Source organism: Pelecanus crispus, chromosome 1, assembly GCF_030463565.1.
Source record: "Pelecanus crispus isolate bPelCri1 chromosome 1, bPelCri1.pri, whole genome shotgun sequence".
Lineage (NCBI taxonomy): Eukaryota > Metazoa > Chordata > Aves > Pelecaniformes > Pelecanidae > Pelecanus > Pelecanus crispus.
Window position 1 is genome coordinate 69,322,315 of NC_134643.1, and position 25,247 is coordinate 69,347,561.

The window sequence follows — 25,247 nt, forward strand, 5'->3', positions numbered from 1 at the left end:
TGCTAGATCAGTCAACAAACATCTGGGATTGAACTTGGTGTCATCTGGCTCTCTGGGGTGGCAGCACAGCTGTGTGCTATGGGATGCTCTGTGGAGATTCACATGGCAAGACGAGAAGAACAGAGAAGTGGTCAGCGATCAGTCTAAGCTCTCTAGAAACATCACCTCTCATCAGGAGGAGGAAGACCTGGGCACCGGCCGCTCCTCCCTGAGAGCCTGGACCAGGATGTTGCAAGATGAAGACGGTCACCACACAACACCCTGGTGGCAGCTCGTGCAGGGCCTTGGTAAGCTGGGCCAGGAGGAAGAGATGCAAGAGGGTTCCTCTGCCAAGTCCTCTCTTCAACAAGCGAAAGCCACCACAGAGCCGGGGACAGTGAGCTGTGCCAAAGGAGCTCGAGGGACAACATGGTACGAGCAGCTACGGGGCAGGCTGGGGAGGTCCGGGCTCTCCTTCTAGACTGCGGCATCTGAGATCCTCCCGTTCAAGGACGTCTTCGGCTGGAGGCCGTTGTTCTGAGCGTGTGCCTCTGGCTTGGGCTGTGTCATCTGCTGCAAGCGCTGCCCGGGAATGAAGGGAGAGAGCGTGTCAGCCGGGAGGCCAGGGGCGGCGGCGGTGGGGCAGCCGGGGCATGGCAGAAGCTGAGGATTGGGACCCCTCGCCCCAAGGCTCAGAGGTGGCCCTAGTTACAGGGTGAGGGGACGGTGCATGCGGCACGAGTTACTCCTCCAGCACCATTCAGCAATCCACTGAAAGCCTCTGCAAGTTACCTTTGCTTTGGTGCTGCACACGGCACAGCAGCTCCTCCTTTTATCTGAAATACAGGCATCACCCTTGTAACACAGGCAAACTGTTACCAGGCAATAACAGCTGCAAGTAGGACCGAGAGCTGCAATGCCACAGGCTTCACAGCAGACCCGTTTTCCCAGTTTCCATAATTTTTCAACTAGTGTTGATTATAAAGCATTACTAACTAGCTACAGCAGGCTGACAAGGTTATGGTCTGTGCCGCTGATGTGGATCACACCAGTCCACCTGCACAACCCTTTGCACCAGAAGCAATTCCTGTCACCCTGAGCTGATCAAATGAAAATTGCAGAGCCAAGTAAAGTGCAGCAAGAACCCAGGAAAATATGGAAGGGCAAATCATTACTGGAGGCGTGTGGACTGAGCATCAGAAGTGACAAAGAAAAATGAATCACTTTTGCCTGTCTTTTAGGGAGGGACTAATGCTGTAAGTTGCAGAAGAGAAGGCAGAGGAGGATTGAGCCTGACCTGAATAGACATCGCTAAGTCAGGAAGAAGCTCTTTCCAGCAAAGGGAAACAAGTTCCTACTCTCCAATACCACTGAAGTGGCTGTTGCTGGGTGAAGTCCCTGAAATGTTCACTGAGCTGCTTCTGCCGTTCATGGTCTTTTTTTCCCCCCTCACATTCATGCTCAGTAGGATCAAAATGACTTGTAATCTTTCCTGTCTGTCAAAACCACTTTATTCAGCACTGGCATCTAATTTCCCTCCAGCTCCAGCTCTATTACAAGCTAATCCAGGATCTGTGCATATAAGAGGCCAAAAATTCTGTCTCTCTGATACCAACACACACACAGACAGAGAAGCCTATTTTCTTCCTGCTGCCATCTGCTGCTCATTCCTCAGTCTGTGAACAGTGGGGAGGGGGTCTGGGTCTCCTGATGTGTGTGGGTGCTGTTAGAGGGGGAGTGGGACAGAGAGGGTGCACACCAGCCCTTCACGCTGCTGCCTGGCACTGCTGGTTTGCACGAGGTGCTCAGGGGATGGGTGGAAACATGCTCATGAGCTGCCCCGGATGCCAGGACATGCTTTCACCATCCCTGGTGGAGACAGGATTGAGCCTAAGTAAAGCGTTGAAACCATACCTGTGTTTGCAGTCTTCCTTTTCCCCTCTTTTCCAGCTCATATTATGAGGGGATAAGGAGCCCTCAAAACATCTGAGAAAGAACCTACTGTTGGAATTGCTGCTGGCCTCCAACACAAAATGGCAAGAACCTAAACTTGACCTCAGGTGAGAGACCAGAAACTGAAAGCAGATCTGAGACACCAAACCCACCCAGTCCCCCCACCAGAGCCCATCCAAATGGAAAGCTGGGTGGAATGAGAGTCAAATTCACCTGCAGCTTGACCTCAGAGGTAGAGAGCCTGAAGCTGACCTCAGTGCAGCAATTCCAGCCAAAACATTTCTGAATTAAACATTATTCAAAATACAGTATCCATGAAGTAACTCATGGGATTTAGATGGTGCCTGTTGCAGCTGGGCTGGGAAAGCCATAAATCAGCACCCCTGTGGTGTCTTCTTATACTTGTAGTTTGCAGCAGACAGCATCGAGCCAGGGACTTTGTGCACAGTGCTCTCAAGACTGAATGTCAACACTGTAAATAAAATCTTAACAGTAATTACTAGGTATGACATACAGAGACTCATGATTCATTGCTACATAAAGCCCTGTTCAAATTATTTAAAAAAATGTTTTAAAAAAGATTGGAGTTGCGGGTATTGTCGGTCCAGAATAAAAGTCTGCATTATTTCTTAACCCCTCATGCACTGAGTGCCCTTTACAAAGCACATGACAAACTACTGCTGTGCATGTTTGTCACTAGCAGGTCCTAGCCCTGAGATATTTCAAGCTTCATGCTTGGAGGATGCTGATCTCTCTGCTGAGACATGCCAGGTAACTATGCTCATAGCCAGGGACTGCTGGGAACTGGGATTTCTCTGGGTTAAGAAACCTCATAGATTCCTTCCCAATCTCTTCCAGGGCTCCAGTCCCCTGCACCAAAGAGATATCCAAGGAAAGAAGGCTCCCTTTTTGTGACGGTGACAACACAAAGCTCAATGAGGGACAACAGACTGACCTAAGGAGAGACTACCTGAAGGTCTACCCACTTGGCCAGACGCAGCCAGACACGTGCTCCCTGGCAGTACTCCCAGCCATTTGGACATGTTAGTGCTTAGTTGTGCTAGTAAGTCCTCTCCAGCAAGCCCGTGTCACCAGAGGCCGTTCTGTGCACTGGGGCTGATTTGAGCCCTCCTGGGTGCACAGAGCTCCTGCAGCACCAACCTGAACTACTGTGACAACTTTTGTCAGAGCAGCATCTGCTTGGTTCTTCTTAGGCTTAGTTCAGTGGGGGGCTTACGCTAAGCAGAGAGCAGAAGAGGAGTGGTGAAACTGTTCATACCTGCCGGAGAGTCCCTGTTGAGGTGAAGAAACAGTACAGCATGTATCCTGGAATCAGTACCATGGAGGACAGAGCCATAAGCCAACCAATGCCTTGTCCCCAAGCGGGATAGATGTATTTTCCCAGTGTCAGAGGGGTCATTTCCACCACGCTGAAGAAGAACACACCCTGGGAAAAGAGCACCAGCCATCACAAGTGAAGGCATGCAAAATCAGGGTCCATCCATCCATTCTTTCCTTCACTATCCTCCTAGCTCCCAACAGTCTTACAGCAACCCAACAGCTTCTTAAACTAGTCTAGATGCTTTCACCCCACCTGTTGGTAGTTTCATATTATTTCTTATTATCCTATCTAAAAAGCTGGAACTGGAATACCCCTGATTTCCTTCTTCACTAGACTACTCAGACAAGCAGTGGCCCCACACCAGCTCCTAAGCAAGTTGGCCTCACAGCTGGCCTCAGGAGCCTTCATCTTCCTATCATTGGCCTTCTCACACCATTCCTTATGCTACTGCTGCTGGAAGCACAGGAACCAACAAAGGCAAAATGGTTCCACAGTCACTTATACTGCATTTGCTGATGGCTTTTGGTCTGACAAGCCTATCAGAGCTGAGGCTGGAGCTGGAGTAGCTGAGAGCCTTCCCCAGAACCAATAATAGCTTTATAAAACAGTAAATGAATTTGCTTATCTTTTGGCATCTCAGAAAGAAGAATGAAGAACTGATGGCCTACACTAAAAAAATCATCTAGAGCTTTTCTTATGGGTGATTTCCAGTGGGCAGAGTGAAAGATGCTCCTGTATTACTTTACTCATCTCAAGTCTGCCTAGGACAACCTTATACCAGATCTATACTGGGTCGAGAACATAGTGTTTCCCCTTCAGCCCATCCAAACTAAGAGGCCCTTCTGGATCCAGTCCTGCAGACAGGATGCTCCAGGTCTTACCAGGCAGACAAGAGGAGTGAAGAAGGCCCAGCAGATCTTCCACCAGATGCAAGGTTTGTAGCCAATCATTTCTTCGATGTTCCTGTAAAACCTGTTCACACCTACAAGAAGAAATGAGCATTGAAAAAAAATATCGCATCTCAGCACCATGGTCATCACCTCTTCTCATGACACAGCATAGGCCAGCCACAGCAAGAGGGTGACAATGCTGTGGCATGAGAAACATTATCCAGAGGTGATGGGGCACGGGGACACGAAAGCAAATTTGTGCTAGCAGCTTCCATGTTCCTCGTGTCCTCTTGAAAGACCAGAGGGCAGGACCCTAGGCATCTGCCAGTTTGTGCAGAGGTCTTTGTGGTGGCCTGGAGAAGTGAGATGACAGCCTTCTGCTCTGATTTTCTGGAGTTATCAGCCTAAGCTATTTTCAGTTGTGAAGTTTTCATTGGCTTCACTGTGGGAGGCTTCTGAAATAACTCACTGTCCGCATGGAGAAAACAAAGGAACAAGGTCTTTTGTGCTTACCATAACACCAGGAAATTGAGATGGTCTCAAAGAAGACAAGAAAGAGAAGACACATGCCACTGGCTGAGTAGTAATCAAACAACTTGAAGACATAAATGCCACCCTGAGGAGACAAAACCAGAGTCAAGGAGTTTAGTTATAGATTATGGTCAACAATATCAGCCTGCTGCTTGGATTGCTTCTATCTGCATCTGCTGGCTTTAATGTTAATTTCCTTGGACAGTAGAGCTGGCGTTGCAATGTTTCCACTACAGTCTGGTTCCCAGCAGCAAAACTGATGTGTTCTTGCAGACAATTAGCCAGCCTGTTCAGGCATGGCCAAGGGTGAGGAGAAAAGCAGAGATTCACTGGGATTTCTTACTTTTCTGTTTTAGACGGAGTCTAATTCAGTCTGCTCTGCCCCTCCCAGGAGCTTTGCTGCCTTGCCTCCTCATGAACCTACAGTGCCCCACAAATGGTCTCAAGACCATTCAGCCCTAACCTCCTAGAAGAGTGCCATGAATGGAGGTACAAGCACAGCTATCTGTACCTGGGTGATGTTGGAGAATCCAATGAGATAAGAGATGAAACAGACTACTGCGATGAAGACCTTCTTCCTGGCTCTCAGGAGATGAGGATACTCATCCATCAGGGCTGTAATGAACCCTTCCACGGTGCAGAACTATGGGAAAATGTATACACCAAAGACATATATGCAAGTATCTTAGCCTGACATCATCACCTCCTACATTTAACTGCAATGTTGAGAGACTCATTGCTTTAAATGCTTTCTGCGGACACTAGAAAAGAGACTCCTCTGCACAAAGTTGGTCCAAACTGTCTTCTGAAAATGCCTCTCCCTCCACTGAATATAGAGGGAGATAAAAGCACCAGGGTTAAATACTAAAATTAGCTGACATAAATCTCCCCTTCTGCCTCCCATGGAAAACCTCCTCTTTCTTCCCCTGAACTCTCTAGGGCCTCCCCACCACTGCCCTGCTCCCCCATGCAGCCAGGATCTCTGTCATGCGTCTGTTGTGTGTCTGTCTGCTGCTGGGACACGTGCAGGACCTTGCTTGCACTTCCTTTCCCATGTGTGCTCTTCTCAGCCTACTGCAACAGCACTTGTACTGCTCTAATGATCTAAAACACTCATTAAGGAGCTACATTACTCACTGCCCAGTCTCACATGCATATGCATAGTAACAACATCTCCGACTACCCGGTCCTTGACTTTATTTCACTTTTCCAAGCACTCTACATTAAGTGCATGTAGCACATTAAAAGCCCACCTTTACAGCACATGGTCTTTCTAGAGCTGAAAACACCTGGATGGCTTGTGCAGTGCTATACCAGGCACAGTATATTTATGCTGTCTGCACAATAACACATAAAGAAGTCCCCATGAGTGTTACCTTCAAATCAGTTTTCCTACTAGTTCTGCCCTATGGCATGAGGACAGTTTGACTGTATATATGTGAAGTGCATCCTTCCCTCCTATTTCTTGATAAATTGTGAGATTCACTTCTATATCTCACTCCCAGAAACCACTGGTAACATAGAGCTCTCAGAGAGCACACCATGCCTCTAGCAAAAATCCTGGGAAGTTTATGAGGGCAGCAAGCGCCTAGCTTCCCTGGTCACCCTCAGTAAATGTACAAGTCAGTCCAATGAAAATGAAAGAGGTTTCATTGCTCTTGGATGTCAGGGACCTCCCCGTCCCTGGGATAGCGCTCTAGAAAGTGCTGGCATTTTTATATTGAGCTTTGAATAGGGAGACAAGAAGAAAAAAAACTAGAGTGGAGGTGGAGATAGAAGCTACACAGACTAAAAAGAGCAGCAGAGGGCTGGAAAGGCATGTGGAAGAAAAGTGGGGAGTCTGAGCCATGCCTATAGCTGGGCAGGGACAGTGGAAGAGCTTGCACACCACTGGCTGCTGGGGCTGGCTTCCACGTGGGACAGAGCAAGGCGAAGGGCAATGCTTCTGCCCAGGGTTTTATAGCCGCAGGAAAGCCGTACTGCCAGAGCATCAAAGCTCAACTGCTTCAACTCGAATTTTTAATGAGTGAGGCCTTTTATGTTGGACACAAGTGCTATTAAAGCATCTTTCGCCTTTTGGGCATGGGTTAAGCTGCCTTTATACTCATGGGCAATGAGCTCTTCACCCCATCCCACCCGGCTCATTGTCTGGAAGAGTCAGGAATGAGCTGGCACCGCAGTGTGAGGAGCCAGCGTGACAAAAAAAACAGTGTCGAAAGCTATTCCTTCCACGTGGATGCATGGCCAGGCACTGCCGGAGCCATGGGCAGGGCTAAGAGGTCTGGCACTAGGCAAGGCAGAGAGTGAAAAGGGTTTGGAGGGGGGCCAGGGGTGGTTGGGGGCAGAGGGTGTGTGTGAGGGGTGTCCAGTGGAGAAGCAGCAAAAAAAAGCCTCAAATAACAGGAGGGAGTAAAACCAACCACCTTTTGGTGCAGGAAGAGGGATCAAAGTCAGGGAAAGCACAGAGGGAAAGACAAGGAGACTGGTGATGGGGAACAGGGCTACAAAGTGAGCTGAAATCTCTTCACCTCCTATCAAAATTAAGCTGGTGTATAACGGATGAGGTGGGGAACCAAATGGTGGTATGCTGCTTTTTCTAGCCATAAAACAGGCAATGACTTTCATACCATTTAGTGAAAATTGCCTCATGCCAGCCTCAGTCTTCAGAGGTGATGAAGCCTGGAGGAGGCTCAGCTTTCCAACTCTGGGGACTGTGGCTTCCTGGCTGGCCTGGGGTCCGCATTTGCCAGCCTGCATACCCAACCTTAGATGCTCACATGAGATAAGTAGGCACCTGAATGAAAGCATGCTGCTTTCAGGAGCGATGAGGATCTGGTCATTGTCATGCCTCCTGGTCTCACCCTTGCCCTGTGCGCACACTTGTGTGTGCAAGTGGACACCCCCACACACACACAAACACCACACACACATGCACACTTAAGTCTGCTTTCCAAAAAGTTTAATTTTTCTCACCATCTCCAGCCACAATTTTTAGCACATATTTTATTCTTCCTCATGCCTCGCCCCATGATGTTGTTTCTCTTCTAAAGATACTATTTCCATTCACTTTTCTCTTTTGCTCCTTTTCCCTTTCAGGGGCTTAATCATTACACAAGCTGCTGGGTCTGACAATCTGGGCTTGGCAGTCAATATAGGTGGCACTCGATCTGAATGAAAGTCTGTCTCCCATCCTCTCCCAGTGGGCTTGCTGTGCCCTCCTCAGGCATGCTGGGGGAGGGGACTGGGACCCACGGGCCTGTGGGGGGTTCGACCACAGCTGCCAGATGTGCAGCAGAGAGCCACAAGGGTGGGTCTTGCTGCACGCAGATGGAATTCCTCATGAATAATGTGTGAGAGGCAGCCTCACATGGGACAGACACAGGCTTGCAGTCACAAGGCTTGCTAGCTCCCCTGGGGAGAAAACGCCTGACCTGGAAACTGGTAGGTTAAAAGAAAACATTAGCATATTATGCAAGAGGGTCTAGACACAAGAGAGCTAAAGCCTGGATGGATCAGAGGCAGAGTGAACATTAAGGCACAGGAGCGGCAAGTTGGGGCACAGGAGAGGCGTGTGTCTATCAATATAGGTCTTTCATCCCCTTCAAGTAACTGCAGACGAGATGAGCACCCTGGCAGAAAGAGACAGATGTAGCTGTGCTGCATCTGCAGAAGACTCACCATCGAAGCTAATGGACATGGGTGGACCCACTCCTACTTCCATCCTCCCAGGAGGATGAAGACCTCATCCCTACCTTCCTTCACTAGCCGGGCTCCCGAGCACCTCTGCTGTGCCTACGGCCCCGTGCCCAGCGGCGACAAGGGGCAGCCCCAGTCCAGCAGCCCAAATGATGCAGGGTGCAAGAAATGCCCTATGGCCCTGCTGTGCCTCAGGGACTGGGCTGCTAACCCAAATGAAAAATGGCTGCTCCTCGTCTGCAAATACTACAAACGGTATTTAATCAGTACATAGCAAAACCATCTCTTGTTTTTTTTTTTTTTTTTTAAACTGGACACTTCAAAATGCATGTGAAATTGCAGCTTTTGTTGCAGCCTGTGTTATTTGTTTTATATGCATAAGCTGCCATGCCGTTAATGGTGTGTTTGATTGAATCAGAGCTCCAGCACGCATACAGAAAGCTTCTTCACATGTATGTATCTGTGCTTTTTTAAAAGCTTGTTCTCTTTTCGATGCTTCATGCCCCCCCACTTCCTCCTCCTCCTCCAGGCAATGATAGCCCCCCACAAACTGCCTGCCCTCCGAGACTAGCTGTCAGAAGGGACTTGGAGAATTTCAAGTGGTATTTCATAAACAAGTGCAGCAAATAAATTCCACACAGTGCTTAGAGGGCTTATTCTCATGTCTCAAACTATTTACCAGTGCCGGGTGAATAATCCATGGAGAGTAATTTTTTTTTTTCTTCTGTAAATGTAGCTTCTTTTGGAACATTTAGTCACTATTTGAAATTATTTGCCAAATAATGTCTGTGGTAATGCAGATGTGAGCTTTATGATGTGTGTATGGGAATGTGCCGTAATTGAAAACCAGATGTGGTTCATTAGATTTTCCTAGAAACAAGGTGTGACATTTCAGGAATAGGTCTGAGTCTGATTATGAAGTAGACTTGGGTTTATGAACGCTACCTGTAATCCAAAAGAGCATCCATTTTGTACTGGTGGTTTGCACTGCAAAGAAAGAGCATGCAGGCACAAGGGAGGATATGACAGACAAAGTACAGGCTTTTGAAGGAGCCTTTGATTTTGATGCACTCAAAAAGGAGGCACACTGCAATTCACTGCTTCACTGGGTAGCTACTTTCATGCTGAATTATCACAAAAAAAGTATCGCTGCTTGTAAAAACAGAGACCATGAATTTTTTTTTGCTTTGCGAGGGCTCTGGGGGGGGCAGAGTAGAGACCTTTTGCTACGTCCAGCTGCTTCCCCCTCAAATATCTTGTAAGACTTATCTGATGGCAAAGCATTCAGGGTACCCAGGCACCAGCCTTTCCCAAGGCATGGCTCCATCCTTCTGCCGGGATCTACCCCTGCTCGCCTATGAACTAGGCCAGGGTGCTTTGGCTCTACTCAGGGCCACTTTTGTTATCAACAGAATGCCAAAACACTGCATCAAACCACCATCCTCACACCATGGGAGAGCCCTAACTCAAATGCCACATCACTGCTTTTCTCAGCGCAAGCTGTCAACACTGCGCCAGAGCACTGGGTCTGGCTGGAGACTGGTACCTTGTGCAGAGCTGCTCCTCCCAGCTCCTGGGAGCAGAGAAGATGGAGGCTTTCTACCCTAACCTATCAAAGTAAGCCAAATTAATGCCATTTTCTTGCCTCACAGGAAATGTATTTTGGTCAAGGCGACACAGTAAAGAAATCCAAAGCATCTAAACTAAGCTTCTCACAAAAGAGAAGCTGTGATGACCACAAACTATTATCAATGCAGACAAGAAATGAAGCAGTTAATACTGACTTCCCTAATTTCACATACCTATTTTGGGGGTGGGGGGAATCATGTCTTACAAGAACAAACCAGCTATTACTTGAAAGAAGTCTTTTTCCTTTTTCTCTTGCCCCAAAGTATTTTGGCAGAGACAGTTTCCTGCTAGCTGTACTCAGAGCCTGTGAGCTCAGCTGCTAGGGTCACCCAGCAAGATGGGGACGTGCTGTGCCCATGCAGCAGCACCAGCACTTCACTAGGGCCAGAAATTGATCTGAACAGAGAAAAGCTTTCCAAAGATCCTCTTCTCCTACGAGGAAGTGGTGATTGTCTTATAAGGCTGACTGGTTCTGCTGGGCTGCTGGAAGCTGGTCATTACTCTTATTTTTAATTGGCAGCACGACAAGGACTGGTGCATTGGGTAGTGGTCAGATACCACCACACTTGCAGTAGTTGCCTACATTAGGGAAGAGAGCAGAGGTGATGACCATACAGGAGGTTTTGTTTCATGCAGCTGCATCTCACTATGAAGAGTAAGAAAAGACCCTGCTCAGCACTGTCCCAAGGTGCAGAAGGGGACACCACCATTGTGTCTGAAGATATCTTCATATCTTACCCCACTTCGTCCCTGGGTTGTCTCACCTGACTATCCAGACCCAGCATCATCAGCATGGAGAAGAAGAGAATCGACCAGAGTGGGGACAGGGGCAGCTGTGTGACAACCTGTGGGTAGGCAAGGAAAGCCAGTCCAGGGCCTGTGGTAATAAAAAGAGGGATGAGTCCATGGTTATAAAGCATTTGATGGGAAGTCTGAGCTAAGAGCCACGCTGAACAGAGAGACAATAATCACAGTCAAGAATTGCAGGTATATAATACATGAGCTAGAAACGCCTGAGCCTTTGCCCACGACACACCAACGTGGTGGGGTGCACAGGGGTAGGATGGGGAGGCAGGAACGACTGGAGAAATGCTTTGCCTTTTCTCTCCCTGCAAGCAAGAAAGTCATCAAATTACTGCTACCAAATGGAGCTGGAGCACTTTGCTAGAAAAATAAACTGACATTCAGAGCTGGTTATAACTTTCCTGATGTCTTTTTTTTTCCCCATCACAAAATGCTGTTTCTTGAGATAAAAGCTTTCTCTGGGAAGACAGCTATTTCAAAATATGTCTTTGTGCAAAAAGACACAGTCCCATCCTGGTTAAAAAATTATTCTGAGATTCAATTTCAAAATTTTGCATGGAAAAGGGACTCCAAATTTTGATCACATCTACCAGGCAGTATCTATTCTCCATAGGAAGGTTTCAGAAAGCAAATGACCTAAATATTCCACTGCAGCAAAAGCACATAAAACTTCAGCACTAAAAGAAGGTGAACATTAAAAGCAGGTGGAGTTGCCCCTCACAGCCAGAGTGCGATAAACATCAGCCACAGGTGCCTGAGACCCATCTTGGTGGGAGGGCGTGCAAAAAGGTTTGCACACTTGGGTCCCGCTCAGAAAAGGCCTGGGAGCATCCCATGCTCACTGACAAATTGCTCTCAAAGGTTGCTGTTGCATTTGAACCTGGGTTTCTGCTTACCTGAGGAGGCCAGCTCTGAGATTGACTTCTTCGTGATGTGCGACATGAAGCCAACAATAGAGAAAATAACAAATCCGGCAAATATGCTTGTGGTGGAGTTTATACAGCAGACAATAATGGAGTCTCTGGAAGAGAGAAAGAAAGAAAAGAAACCACCTGCAGGTCTCTACCAAGAAGCTGGGAGCGAGGGGTGGGATAAACAAAAGCCCAAGCCCTGCCGAGAGCAGTTCCTGTGCCTTGGAGAGGTAGCGCGGGTGACCTGTTAGGTGTGCTGCAGGCAAAGGAGCCCTGCTACGACAACCGCAGCGTGTTCCCTAGGCTGCATGTTGCCAACGAGAGGAAATCAGAGATCAGGCACCCCAGACTCACCGTGACCCCCTCCCTCACCCACAAGCAATCCCTGCCACGCCGGAGGCTGGAAAAAACCCAACAGACCTGTAGACATTGTTGTGGAAAGTGTTGTAGCTCCCCAGTGCGATCAGGGACCCCAGCCCCAGGCCATAAGAGAAGAAGATTTGTGTGGCTGCGTCCATCCAGACCTACGGAGAAGAAGCCGGTTTTGAGTCTGTCTTCCTCTGCGCTGCCAGCTCGGTGGATCCAGCCCTCCGAGCACAACCTCCCTCCCTCCTTTGAGCAATAGCTTGGCACAGAGGGGATGGATGAGACACCCAGACACTTCAGTGTTTATCCTGTCTATCAGCGAGATAGCTGCTAGGGCCAAAAGCTTGGTGTCTTTGCTTTGCCAGGTAAGGCTGTCACACCCTGGAGGCAAACACCAACCTCTGGACAATGCTACCCACCGCTCCCTCCAGCTTTTGCAAACCTGCTGCCCGGGTTGCACCGGGAGACAGCGGGAGGGACTCCATGCTGCAGGCGCACCTCCTGCAGCAGCTCAGTGCAGGGCTAGCAAGGGGCCTGGATGCAGACCATGGGGCTGTGGGCTTGGCCACCCAGCACACTGGGGTGGTCAGGACCTATGGGCACCTTGTCACTGGGGCCACAAGTGCCTCTCATGTTGCCTGCTGACCCAAGCTCCACGGAAATGTTTGGGCCAGCAGCTGGAAATGTCACAGGAGCCACCTTGAGCTGCCAACTGGGCTGAATATGTCTGAAGAACAGAGTTTTCCGTGCCTTTCTGAACACATATCTCCAGGGCGAGGTAGGGCTCAGAGATGGTGGTGCAAGTGAAGAGAAGGGTAATGGAGGCAGCCACTGTGGCCCCATTTTGTCTGCAGGGTGGGGATGCTGTGTACTTGTGTTGCACAGATATGGCCAGAGCACGCTGCCTCCTGGAGCCACCATGTGTCTCACAGCTCTGCAGGGCCAGCAGAGCCCCTGCACCTTGCACCATAGGAATGGGGCTGCCAGGGTACTTTAACGCAGGGCACCGAGTCAGGGATATGGCATTTGCCTTTTCTGCTTGCAGTGTCAGGAGGGAGCCTGCTAGAGAGCAATGCCTCCCCAAGGAGGAGGAGCAGGGGGTCTGCATCCTCCTCAGGTGGCAAGTGCATTAAGAGTGCAGCCTGGCCCAGCACCAGACGTACATTGCCAGCCCTCCCAAACCTGTGGCTCAACACTGCTTCCTGGGATGGATGGGGATGGAGGAAGGGTCGTGCATCCTGTTTTCTGAACCATGTCCCTCAGGCCCCGGTGCAGGTCAGAAAGGACTTGCACATCGTCTGAATTTGTGTGTGTGTGTCTGCTTGCTTTCCCACAGCTGCCCCTCGAGGGGTGCTGCTCCCCTTGGAGACCCACATCCTGCACTCACCCCCTCCATTCCTCTTCCACTAGTGTGTCTTTGATTTTCCAACATGGAGTTTCTTGTGCAAACAACTGCGGAGGACAACTTGCAAAGCTGGTCCTGGTGCCTTAAGGTTTTAAACCTTAGAAGGCACATGAAAAGGAAGCAGACTATTCGTTTCTTAATTGCATAGTATTTAATCAACTCTTCTGATCTTGAGAGCCCCGTTTCCAGTGTTAGCACCAATGCAGCTGGCAATACAGTACAGTTACAGAGAGTTTCCTGCGAGAGGGATCATTGGGACCCCTCAGGAAATGATGGGTGTCCAGTTGTCCCCCCTCACGTATGACTGGTGGCCTCTGGAGCCACAGGAGCATCCCTGCTGCAAAAGGCAGAGTCTGTGTCACCTGAAAAACTTTGCCTTTGCAAGCCTCCATGCTTCTCCTGCATCCCCCCTGTGCTTCCCCTGACCAAAGCAACATTACTGGCCACCAGCCATCATTTAAGCACTTCCAAAAATTGCTGCCATGTGTGCTGTTGCACTTCTGAGGCCCCCATGCCAGCGTCACCATTTTCTCCTTTCTCTGGGACCACCAGATCAAGGCCAAATCACCAGCCCTGGGTTAGTTAGTGAAATGAGAAATTCCCAGCCTGGAGGGGAGGTTCCTTCATTGGTGTAATTTCCCAGCCCCTTGCCCCATGGGTAACACTGCTTGAGTACAGCAGAGCTGCTGCATGGACTTCCACCCACAAAGGGCCTGCCCTTCAGCCTGTGAGGGTTGTGACTGCTTGAATGGGGAACTACTCCATTGTATTTTTAGTACTTAAAATATTCAAGGGAAGTGCCCAAGGAAGACTAATGCGGAGACAACCAGGAGGTAAGAACTTTCCTCACTAGGCTACGAACCTCGGAGTCGGAGAGCCTTCTGAAGTCAGGCGTGAGGTAGAAGAGGATCCCCTCCTTGGCTCCTGGCAGCGTGACTCCCCGGAAGAAGAGGATGAAGAGCATGAAGTAGGGGTAGGTGGCAGAGAAATACACCACCTGCAAAAGACACCATGGGAGAGAAGCCCTCAGCCCGCCAGTGTCCAAGAGCTTTCCTGCCTGTGGTGGCATTGGGCCCAGCATATGTCCCTGTGAGGGGGGAACGGGCTCCCTGTGCAGTGCCACTTTCTGCAGCATTTCCTTTTCTGTCTCCCATTCCCATGCTAGTAATGTTTCTGGATGTTTGAGGTTTCTCTCTGCCAATGACACACAAGGACGCACTAATCACAAAAGTAGCATGCTGAAGTCTGGATGAATTGCCCAAAGACAAGGGAATTGCACAGGGATAAATTTAGTCCACAGAAGTAATCCCTTTAAGTCATCACATCCTTATTTTGCAGAGCTAAAGCTGGTGTTTCTCTCATCCAATGCATCAAGCAACCTGAATAATCTTGACTCCACCACTTGCTTTTCAGTGCTGTTTCAGGGGCTGGCAGGTACAAGCCACCCCTCGTCACAGGGCCCATACTGCCAATCACCGGGGCTCGGCTGTGCTGCGTAGCTAAAACCTGTTTGAGAGCCACCAGGGAAGTTAACAGCTTAGGTGACCTATGCCTGAAGCGCTTCTTTCTGATCTCTCCTCTAGATTATTTCTTTCATAATATTGCCCTGCTACACCACGCTGTGCTCTAAATAACACATATCAGTATCTCAGCATCACTGTTTCACTAAACTAAGCAATTACCTTTGCGCTATGCTAGCCTGAAATGCTACACAGTGAATAACAACATGCTTCTGATCTGAAGGTCTCCCACCCATTCCTAAAGGTCAGCAAGAAAATTTTCAAAGGAGATGGTGAGGGGTTTTTTCCACCAGCAGCATTTTACGACACCATCATTTTCAAAAGGGGGAGCCTAGAAGAGACCTCATTCTCTCAAAGGGCTGTCCCAAGGCGGGAAACATAAGTAATCTCCAAAAATCTCTTTCCCAGTCCTTGAGAGAAACTGAGCGCTCAGACCCATGACTTTATAAGGGAGAGTTATTCTCTACACTTAGAATGAAAATTACCATAAACACTGTAACAATTTTTACAACCATGAAAGGTAAATGTCAGAAATTTAATAGCATCTACCATGATTCTGCCCTGAAACATCATAACCTTAGTTATAGGCACTCAAACAAAATTGAGTCCAGAGGACATTTCAACAGCCGAGACCCGAGCGTGGCAATGAGAGGTAGCACCAAAACTCCTGGTCCTCGCACCGTACCTTGCCCGTCCACTCCACACCCTTCCAGATGGAGAAGTAGACCAGCAGCCAGGCCAGGGCCAGCGTGCCAGCCAGGGGCCAGCGGACTGTGCCGGGCTCCCCCAGGCCCCCGGACATCTGGTGCATGTTCCTCCTAGGGGTGGGAGAGGTTGTGTTAAGGAGAAATCTGTCCCTTGGGGGCAGAGGGACCAGAGATCCCAGAGGCAACTGGAGGGCGAAGGGCCAGGTGCAGACAGGCATGAGAGCCTGCAAAACCCTAAAGGGAACTGAGGCTCAGCATGATGGGATTAAGGAAGGAGAAGAGTGGTGGAAAGGCTCTTATCCCCTCTATCCATCTGACCTGCGGCTGCACCGTGCACCCCACGCCCATGCCCGTCCCGGCTGATGGCTAGCTCTGACCCCCGCTCCTGCCAAGGCTGTCCAAGGAAAGGTGCTAGCAGGCACAGCCGCAGCCCCGGCGAGCAGGCGCAATGGCCGCGGCGAGGGGGAGAAACCTGGTGTAGGCAGGCTGTGGACGTACTCCCAGAACTCGGTGACGGCACTGGTGAGGTTGGTGGTGTCGCCCAGGGAGTAGTTGGAGAAGCAGCGGTCGGTGTTCCAGGCATTTCCGCAGCTCTGCCACGGCAGGTCCTGTGCCAGCAGAAGGACAGCAGGGTTATCATTAATATGCCCTCTCTGAAGCGCAGTGGTGAGAAGCAAAATTTGCCTTCTTTTAAATGAAACCCCATTTTTTTTTGCAAAGAGGATGGGCGGCTCCTCTGGATGGGCAGGAACATTGCAGCCAAAAGCATGAAGCAATTTTCCAAAATAATGATAAATTGGGACATGGATTTTCCAGGAAACAATATCATGACATGATTAGGGCAATGTTGTAGCTCTAATAAAATGTTAGCAATTCCCCAGATAGAAAGTCATTTCCAATTAACTGTTGGTAATTAATAGCTACTAATTAAAATAGCTACCAGGGGATATTGTGTTTATAATCATTACAGTTTTTGGCTAGCTTCACTCAACAAGTGGTTGGAATTTACTGCACAAAGAATTAACACTGATTTGTTTCTTATCGCTCATTAATACCAAGCTTCAATGCTTAAAAAGCAACGCGGCATTGAGAATGGGGGCTAACGGTTTGTCTGCATGAATGAACGACTGTAACATAAGCCCAGGAGTAAGTTTAAACATAGTAGCTATTTCATGCTGTTTATAAGCAGCACAACGGGATTCCTGGGAGATGTTTACACCGTAGGTAGCAGTGTATAGCACACTGCTATAGATTTAATACAATCAGCTCTGGCACTGCAAGCGATGAAACTTGCAGTGTCAGGGGCTGTGCGAGCACGCAGGGCAACTTGCCCATGCCATGTAGTGCCATGGCCAAGGCAGCCCAACAAGAGCAGCTCAGATACTTGTCCATGTGCAGCAATCTCATTTCCCAGGTGCAGTGCATGTAGATAAATGCAGAACAGCTATTCTGGATGATTTCTGTCTGCAGATAGGACCTCAGGCTCTGGCTCAACAAAGCTTTAAGAAGATGTTTGTATCCATTCCTATTCATCCATGAACACAGACCCCTTTAGAAACATTATCTGTGTTTTAAATGCTTTGTGGCATCAGTGCCTTTTAAGTGCTGCCTTCACCCCCCATCTAAATCAGTTCACTCCAGCAGATGATTACCTCCTAACGTGCACGCTGGCTTGGCAGAAGAAGGGTGCAGGCAGGGATGCCCCAGTGGCCACCCAGGCTGTTTGCACCCATCCAGTGATTTCATTGTGGACTTTTTAATTGCACAGAAGCAAATGCAATGGCTCACGTGGCGTCACACAGCAGCCCTTCAACCAAGCGGTTTGCTCATCAGAGGCACTGTGCAGCTTTTACAAAGAGGGGCAGGCAGGGGGATGGTTTGTTGCTGCTCCATTTCCTCTGAATTTCAGAGGACAGAAACTGCACAAGGCAAGCTGCGTTCCTGTTCAGGTTCAAAATACTCCAAGACAAATTTAGGAGGAACAGGGGACAGGCATCAGCCTAGCTTTTTTTTATTTGTACCTTGGCTCCTTTGGGGAATCTGGAATTATCTCTGGTAAAAGAAAAGGCCTTGAGTCGAACACCTGGAGCTGCCTGTGTAGATACAAGCACTGTCACCAGTCAGGTCTGTGACACCTGACTGTACCAAAGCCGCATCCTAAGATGCATCCTGCCCAAGGCGGAACAGAGATGGGTACCTTTGGGGTAGACTTTTGTTCATTTTAGAATCCCCCAAGGGTGCACCTAATCATCCACAACTGGCAATTTTTTTCTGGACCCAGGAGCCTACAATGGGTATTGGCGGTCGAAACACAGCTGGGAATGCCAAACATATTTTAGCAAAAGTCTTGATAGATACTTGACATTTTTGATCAAACAAAAAGTGAAACTGGATGTACAACATTCATAACAGCATTTCAGGGTTATATCTAATGAAAAAAAGATCCCATTTAAACTACAGAGTTGATGTCTTTAAGGCTGCAGGTTGTGCAGAGAGTTAAGTTAAGGGACCTCTTCCCAGCTGCTGGGCGCTGAAAGAAATCATTCAGCTACCAAGAAGTTAACATGGGGCATGATTCAGACCTTGTATGGTAGAAAACCCTCTTACGGAAGAGGAACCCCCTATAAACCACAACTCCAAAGTACACACTAAGGGACAGTCACAAGCAGATGTCTAAATGCTTGCTGAATCATTTTCCCAGCAGAAAAAAAAAAAAAAATCCCTGGGATTTCATTTATCAAGAGATGCTTAAATGAGGACTAGTCAAAGTCAGGACTAAGTCCTGAGTAATAAGAGCGTGTTGTGACAAAAACAATTGTGGAAATGTGCAGCTCTTAGATTCACACAGCTCTAGAAATATGACAGAGACACAGGGTGGGTTTTAAAGACTGATGTAATTTGCAACATCTCCCAGAGAGAGGACAGGACCATCCCCTCCAGAGGACCACCCTCTCCAGAGGACAAGCGCCAGTACCCATCAGCACTACACAACTGCCTCCAAGGCTGATGAATCTCTTTGCAAAGGGTCCAGCACGGTGCTGACAAAGGCTCTTTGCACAAATTACAAGCAGTTAGTGCATGGTTTGCGGTATAAACAACTCCTGCCCATAAAGCAGGGAGTAAGGACCCATAGCACAGACAATGCCATGCTGTGGCTATGTCTGTGACTCACCATGGTGAAAGAGTTGAAGAGATAGTAGAGAGCCCAGGCGATGATGACAATGTAGTAGATGTTCAGCCAGAAGGAGAGAACCACCGCTGCCAGCCCCACTCCTGCAAACGAAGGCAGAGAGCAGTGTCAATCCAGGTCTCCGGTGCCCAGCTGCACTCACAGGCATCAGAAGTTTTGTGGCAGAGCCAGAAAAAGCGAACCAGCTCATCAGCGCAGCACCTGATGCAACTACACTGAACTGGTCAGCAAGGGAGGCTTGTTCCCTCACATCTCTCACCCACCCATTTCTACTGGGTGAACAGTGCTACCTTTCAGTATGCTACAGGTACTCTAGGGACAGAGCTCCATGAAAACAGGGTCTGGTCACTTCCCTGGCAGAATCGCTCTTTCCCACATCCAAGGCATTTCTAAATCACCACTGCACTTTGTGCAGTTTCCAGAATGCTGCTACTCCAGACACGGCGACAGGTTCACGTCCCCTATCTGCAGCTTTCCCATGCAATTAAAGTGAGCCCACATGGGGAGGCTTGGGGCAGGTCTTCTGCAACAAGACCCCCCTTCATCACAGTCCCTGCTGCTCATAAAGTGCCTTCTCACCATGCAAGACTGCTTGAAGAGACCACAATGGTGTTAGTGACTGCAGACATCAGGGTCAAGGACAGCTTGATAAAGACAGAGGGAAAAAACTCCCTTCACCAACCACCCCATCCCCAGAGATTTGCTGATTTGCTTCCCAAACCATTAAAGGGTTTTTGTCTGTAGTTATGTGCCATTGCCTTCACAAACTTATAGTATAGTACCTTTAAACATGGGTGCTAATTTCCAGACTCCCAGTCCGCCGACAGAAGTATACTGGCCCAGAGCGGTTTCCAGCAGGAAGAGAGGAATTCCAGCAAACACCAGTGTCAGGAAATAGGGGATGAGGAAGGCCCCTGAAAGAAGGAGCAATGTGATCAGACGGCCCCCCCTTTTACCAAGAAGTAAATGCCTCCAGCTGCAGTTTCTCACTCAGCAGCGCCTACATGATGAGGAGCAGACTTGCTCAGAGGCAACAGTTTGCAACTGGAGTTGGTGTGTTCAGTAGGTCTCCCATTGAGATCACCATTGCCTTCCCCTTATCTGTTCCTATCACTATGGATATAGAAGTATCATATATACATATATACTGGCATCACTGGCTATGTGATGCTGGTCTTCGTTGTTAGATATCTAGGCAATGCTAAGCCCAACCTGACGATGAACCCAAAAGCCTGGACACTGACACTGGTAACTTGTTCTTGTTGATATTTCCTGTCTTACCTGAAGCAGCTTCCAGTTCTTCAAATTCAGGGAAAAGGGCACAAGAATTTCTGGCATTGGCTGCTACTTCTTTGTTTATAGCTATTGCAGTCTTCTAAAGAAACTGGCTAAGACTGTATTCGCTTTTGTAACATCTCCCCACCCTTGCTCTAGGTTTCACCCCTAAAATTCCTTGTGAAAACATTATTCCTCTCTATGGACCCTGTGGAAATCATCTCATCACTAGAAATGAGGTAGTGCAGCCATTCAGTAGAGATATTACTTGCACCCCATTATTAGAAGAGCAAATACAATAGCAGAGCCTCGCCATGTGATTTGAAGGCTGTGCAGGTTCAGGTCATCCTGACTTCTAGGACTTGGGACAAAGCTCGTTTTCCAGCTTCCTCACGCATGTGCTGGAGCATGCCATCGTCCCTGAGGAGGACAAGCTCCTGCAGAAGATGATGGCTAGGGGGAGAGAGGAGACACTCAGTTTGCTCAGAAGCAGCTGGCCATGTCCGGGATGGCACTGGTTTCTGCATTAGCCAGAGGGCTGAGCTGTCAGTCTGAGTCTTCTTCTCCAGATATCGGTGGGAAAGCAAACACAGAGCCAGTGAGCAAAGCCACTCTGGAGAGCTGCAGCCCAGCTTGCTCCAGCAGCTGCTTTTCAAGGGCAGGGAAGCAGCGAGGCACAGCCAGGGATGCTGGCTCAGGGGGCACCCAGCTGGGGACGCCTGCCTGCCAAGCGCGGAGCTGAGCCCAGCTGGGAGAGGCAGGCGCCAGCACCCAGAGTGGGAGTCTGCGGGAGGCAGCGTGCAAGAGGAGCTGGCAGCGGGTGGCAGGGAGAAAACACGCTCCGGGCCAGCAGCTCAATGACCGTGAGCCTGAATCGCAAGCTGGCATGGAAGCACAGGCTCTCAGCTTCACCAGCAGCCTGGTGTGGAGGAGCAAGCAGCTTTGAGCGTCGCTGTGGGAGGAGTGCTGCCCGCTCGGCATCCTCCCCTGCACTCTTGCTAGCCACTGCAGCCTGCAAGGCTGGGACAGGTCCAGTCCCCCAGGAGCCCTGTGGGAAACCAGGGCCTGCTCCAAGGACACGGATGCTGCCTTGCTACCATTGTGCCTCATGGTAGAGTTTGGAGACTGAGCTTATCAGCAGTCGCAGTGCCTGGCTTGCTTCTGTGCAAGCAGCTGATGAAATTTGGCCACAGCCCTCACTATCACACATTTTTCATCTATAGCAGGCCAGGAAGGTTTGTAGGTGAAAGATTTTATTAGACTATTGAGAAGAAAAACAGACAAACATTTGGGCCCAAATCATTTACCCTGGCTTGACAAAAATCCTCTAGGATAGGGGAAAAGCTACAAACCCGAGTACAGCCTTGAAGTGAGGGCTGTTGACAATGACACAGCCACTCCGCAGGGTCAGGTCCCCAAGCAGGCACAGATAACATCCCTGGGTGCTGTACAGCCAGAGGTGAAATCAGTTTGGAAATTTGTACTTAAAATTTGCATGCCTGTGCCTAAACCCTTGGCACAGAGAGAAAGGGGTCGTCTTTAGTCTCTGGCCTTTGATGCTGAAAGGTCTGGTTCAGTTCCTGGGCCTGCTACAAATAATTGTGTATGACCTTGTGAGAGTCCAAACCTGTCTCCAAAGTCCATGGGTCAAAGGGGTGACGGCACTGGTCCTGCCCTGCCTGCTCAGGGCACTGGCCTTTGGAGGCAGGGGAGGATCACATAGGGCCTGGCACTCACTGTGCAGCCCCAAATCTGCCTGCAGTCTCCAGCTCCTAATGCCATACAGCAAGGAATAATAATTAATCCTTAAAATGGTGAACACTGCCCACGAATCAGAAGTTGAGTATTACAAGCTGTTACATGCTGTTGCTTGGAGTCTCAATGTGTAAATGAGAAATGTATGACGATTATTTAAAGAAATGTTCTTCTCTCAAGTTATTCAAGCTCAGGATCTCACAGACAATTTTTAGCACCTACTGAGCCACATTTAGAGTCAATTTAGAGTCCAGTAAAAACCTGTTGACATCAGAAGGACTGCATGAAGTTAGAAATCAGTGTAGAGACCGGAGCGTTAGTCATAGCTGGGCACATTCAGCTGCGTGCAGAGCCAGCAGGGAGCCCAGGCATCACTTTGGGTAAAGCCTACTCCCCGCAGTGGATGCGCCTTGCGCCAGGCTGCTGTACCCTGGGTGAATATCCCCTAATTACGTGCCCGATTACAATGCCGGGCAAATCAGCCATGAGCTGATACAATGTGACAGCGGTAAGTGAGACGACAATATTTCCATTCAGTTCAATTTGCCTGTGCGTAATGGAAGCAGCCCACACGACCGTGCTCTGAGCAGTGCACATGCAGGACGCTAAAATTAGAGTCCCACCCACAGTCTGCTCTGCTCCGGAGGCACCTCCGTCGGGGCAGAGCCAAGACGGTGCCCACCTGATTGCGAATCAGATGCCGTGCGACCCTTCCTCGCTGCTCCGCATCGGCTCCCAGTGACGCTTTCGTGCGTCAGCTCTCCTGCCTGTCTCCGGCATCAGCAGCCTCCACTTGCTGCTCATTATTGCTGGCTGCAGGAACAGTCGTGCCTGTGAACAGCCAGACTGGGTAGGGGCGAGAGGAACGAGCGATACAGGCGGCCATGAACGGCATGAACTGGCAGGCAAGGCAGGGCGTTTGAGAGGAGGCAGGCATCAGTTCCCGTGTTTCATCTGTCTGGCGTTTTTGCTTACAGCCGGCTGATCCCTCTGCGTGCCTGCAGCTGCTGGGGCAGGGATCATCCTGTGTGCCCTTGCTAAGGCTAACAATAACGCTCCACACCTCTACAGCACCCTCCGTCCTAGGATCTCAGCTGACTTTATAAATAGGATTGATTTTAGCTTCAAAACACCCCTCATCTAATTATAGATATCATCATCCCCACCTTTATGTGTGAGGAGACAGAGCCACAGACAGCACAGATCCGGTGTGTTTGAGATGGCGCAGCAATCACAGGGAAAAGTCTGGGCTAAAAACCAGTGCTGGGACTTAGTCACTGGGCTAATGTTGTATGAGGAGGGCTAGTGCAGTCAGTTGCCAGAGCGTAGCTAGATAAAAATGGCACACCTGCACTGTGGCTCCAGTGATGGTGGCACAGGCTCCCCTAGGTAGAGCTGGCTGATTCCCATAAATCCCACCTGGTTCAGCTGCACACTCGTGCCTCTGCACAAAATGACAATACTGAATTAGAAAACTTCTTGTCAAAATGGATAACTGTCCGTCTCCCACTGGGATGTGCCCCACCTGCTTCAGAGAAAGGGCTAAGATCCCCCTAAATGCCATGGAGCTGCATGGACAGACCACTGCGGGCAGCTAGACCTCTCTCCTCTTTCCCAGGGTGGGAGAAGAGCATCCTACATCACCTATGGCATGGACAGCAGAAGTGGGCTGGTGATATGAGGAGAAGTCATAAGAGCCAAAGACAAAGCGGGTTTTGAAAAGGGAATTCAAGGCAAAAGGAAAAGAAAAAAGATGTGGAGAAGAAGCATGAGAAGAGACCCTCAGAGCAGCATGAATGAACATGGCATGGGGGACAGGGACTCTGGGCAGTGAAGAGCTAAGATGGAAGCAAAAAGCAACATGAGAAGACTTGCAGCTGATATATGCAGCCTTAAAGGTGAGGCGAAGGGGTCTGGACTTGTGTGGAAAGTCTGAGAAAAGGTTCAAGGAGGTGAGCAGCACTTCACGGGGGATAGAAGGTTATTTTAGTAACAGGCAAAACAATAGGAGAGCTGGCCATGGGGGAGAGAAGAAAGAGCCTCTGCTCTACTGACACAAAAGCAGCCCATACTCCCCTCCACAAAAACACCTCCCTGCCAAGGCTGAAGAAATAGCACCATTTTAGAGGGGAGCTGAGGCACAAGAGTGTATTTTCTGACTTGATCCAAGACATGCGGAAAGTCTGTAGCTGGGCAGATCTCTTGATTTCTAGCCCAGCACTGTTTCCCCATCTGCCTGCCTTTCTCTAGCCTTGCAACGGTTTGTCTCAGCTGAGGACTGGTAAGGAAAGCATGTAGTGGGGCAATAATGAATAAAAAAAGCTGGTGTTAGCTGTTTGCAGAGGAGGGCACTGCTACCAGCTGCATCACAGCTACCGTAACTCCTTAGCCAGCTGCCGCCTTCTCTTGTGGCCTCTGTTTTCCAAACATTAGGATGGAGACTGTAACTGTGACCCTTCTCACAGCACTGTAGTAAGTCAAAGTTCATTTTCTTCCATAGATGATGACACTCATGCATGCCTGTGTACATGTACATATGTATGCATGCTTGTATATATGTCTACACGGCCCTGCCTATGGTCCATGCAAAGCTTCTAATAAAAACTCCTCAGACATATGACCCAAACTCAGATGCAAAACTGTTACCCCTTGAGAATACACTAGACTGAGGAGAAACCCACCGTTAGCAGATACAAACTGATTTCCCTGGGAAAGCCCCAGCATCCAGCTGGGTGCCTATGTGCATAGCCCTTCTTGTAAATAAATGAGGTCCCAGACACTCTTTGCTGTAGCTCTGCAAATTTGGACTGCAGAAGCTTGACAAAACTCAAACTTCTTGTTACATTTCTTGCAGCTGCTTCTTCCCAACCTGCATTTGCTGGTAAAGCCCACAGACCATGGGAACTAGTCTCCTGACAGCTTAATAACTCGTATCATGAGGGAGAGCTCTCAGCCAGGGGACCAGCCGCTTGCCCAGATCCACACCAAACCGAAGCCTGTTCAGGGGGCAAGGCTGCTCAGGGATGAGCGCAGGCACTGAGCGTTTCTCTCACCTCCTCCGTTCTTGCCGCAGAGATACGGGAAGCGCCAGACATTGCCCAGCCCGATAGCGTAGCCCACACAGGACAGCAAGAAGTCAAATCTCCCTTTCCAGGAACCTCTGTCTGGGATCTCCTTCTTCTTCTTCTTGGTGCTCATGGCCTCGGGGGCGATGGGCTCTGACTCCTCCAGGGCTGCCTGCTTCACCTCGGAGGGTGAGCTCATCTCCACAGAGGTGTTGTCCATCTTGCCCAT

At 49.3% G+C, this 25,247-nt stretch overlaps 1 protein-coding gene across 1 annotated transcript; it reads right to left on the bottom strand.

Annotated features, from left to right (window-relative positions):
- Nucleotides 1-456: 456 nt before the first annotated feature.
- On the bottom strand, nt 457-25,247 carry LOC104035833 (sodium- and chloride-dependent GABA transporter 1). The gene is made up of 14 exons (XM_009489255.2): nt 25,007-25,247; nt 19,706-19,837; nt 18,906-19,006; nt 16,232-16,341; nt 15,712-15,844; nt 14,369-14,503; nt 12,156-12,259; nt 11,721-11,845; nt 10,785-10,897; nt 5,207-5,338; nt 4,678-4,780; nt 4,156-4,256; nt 3,212-3,379; nt 457-561 (listed from the first exon to the last, which is right to left on the bottom strand). The coding sequence occupies exons 1-14, from the start codon at nt 25,245-25,247 to the stop codon at nt 457-459; spliced, it is 1,803 nt and encodes a 600-aa protein (XP_009487530.1).

Coding starts and splice junctions, on each gene's coding strand:
- LOC104035833 (XM_009489255.2), bottom strand. CDS start 25,247: ATGGGCAAGATGGACAACACCTCTGTGGAGATGAGCTCACCCTCCGAG. Junction 15,845..16,231: donor GCCGTCACCGAGTTCTGGGA/GTACGTCCACAG, acceptor TCCCACCCCTAG/GAGGAACATGCACCAGATGT. Junction 12,260..14,368: donor GAAGGCTCTCCGACTCCGAG/GTTCGTAGCCTA, acceptor TCTTCTCCGTAG/GTCTGGATGGACGCAGCCAC.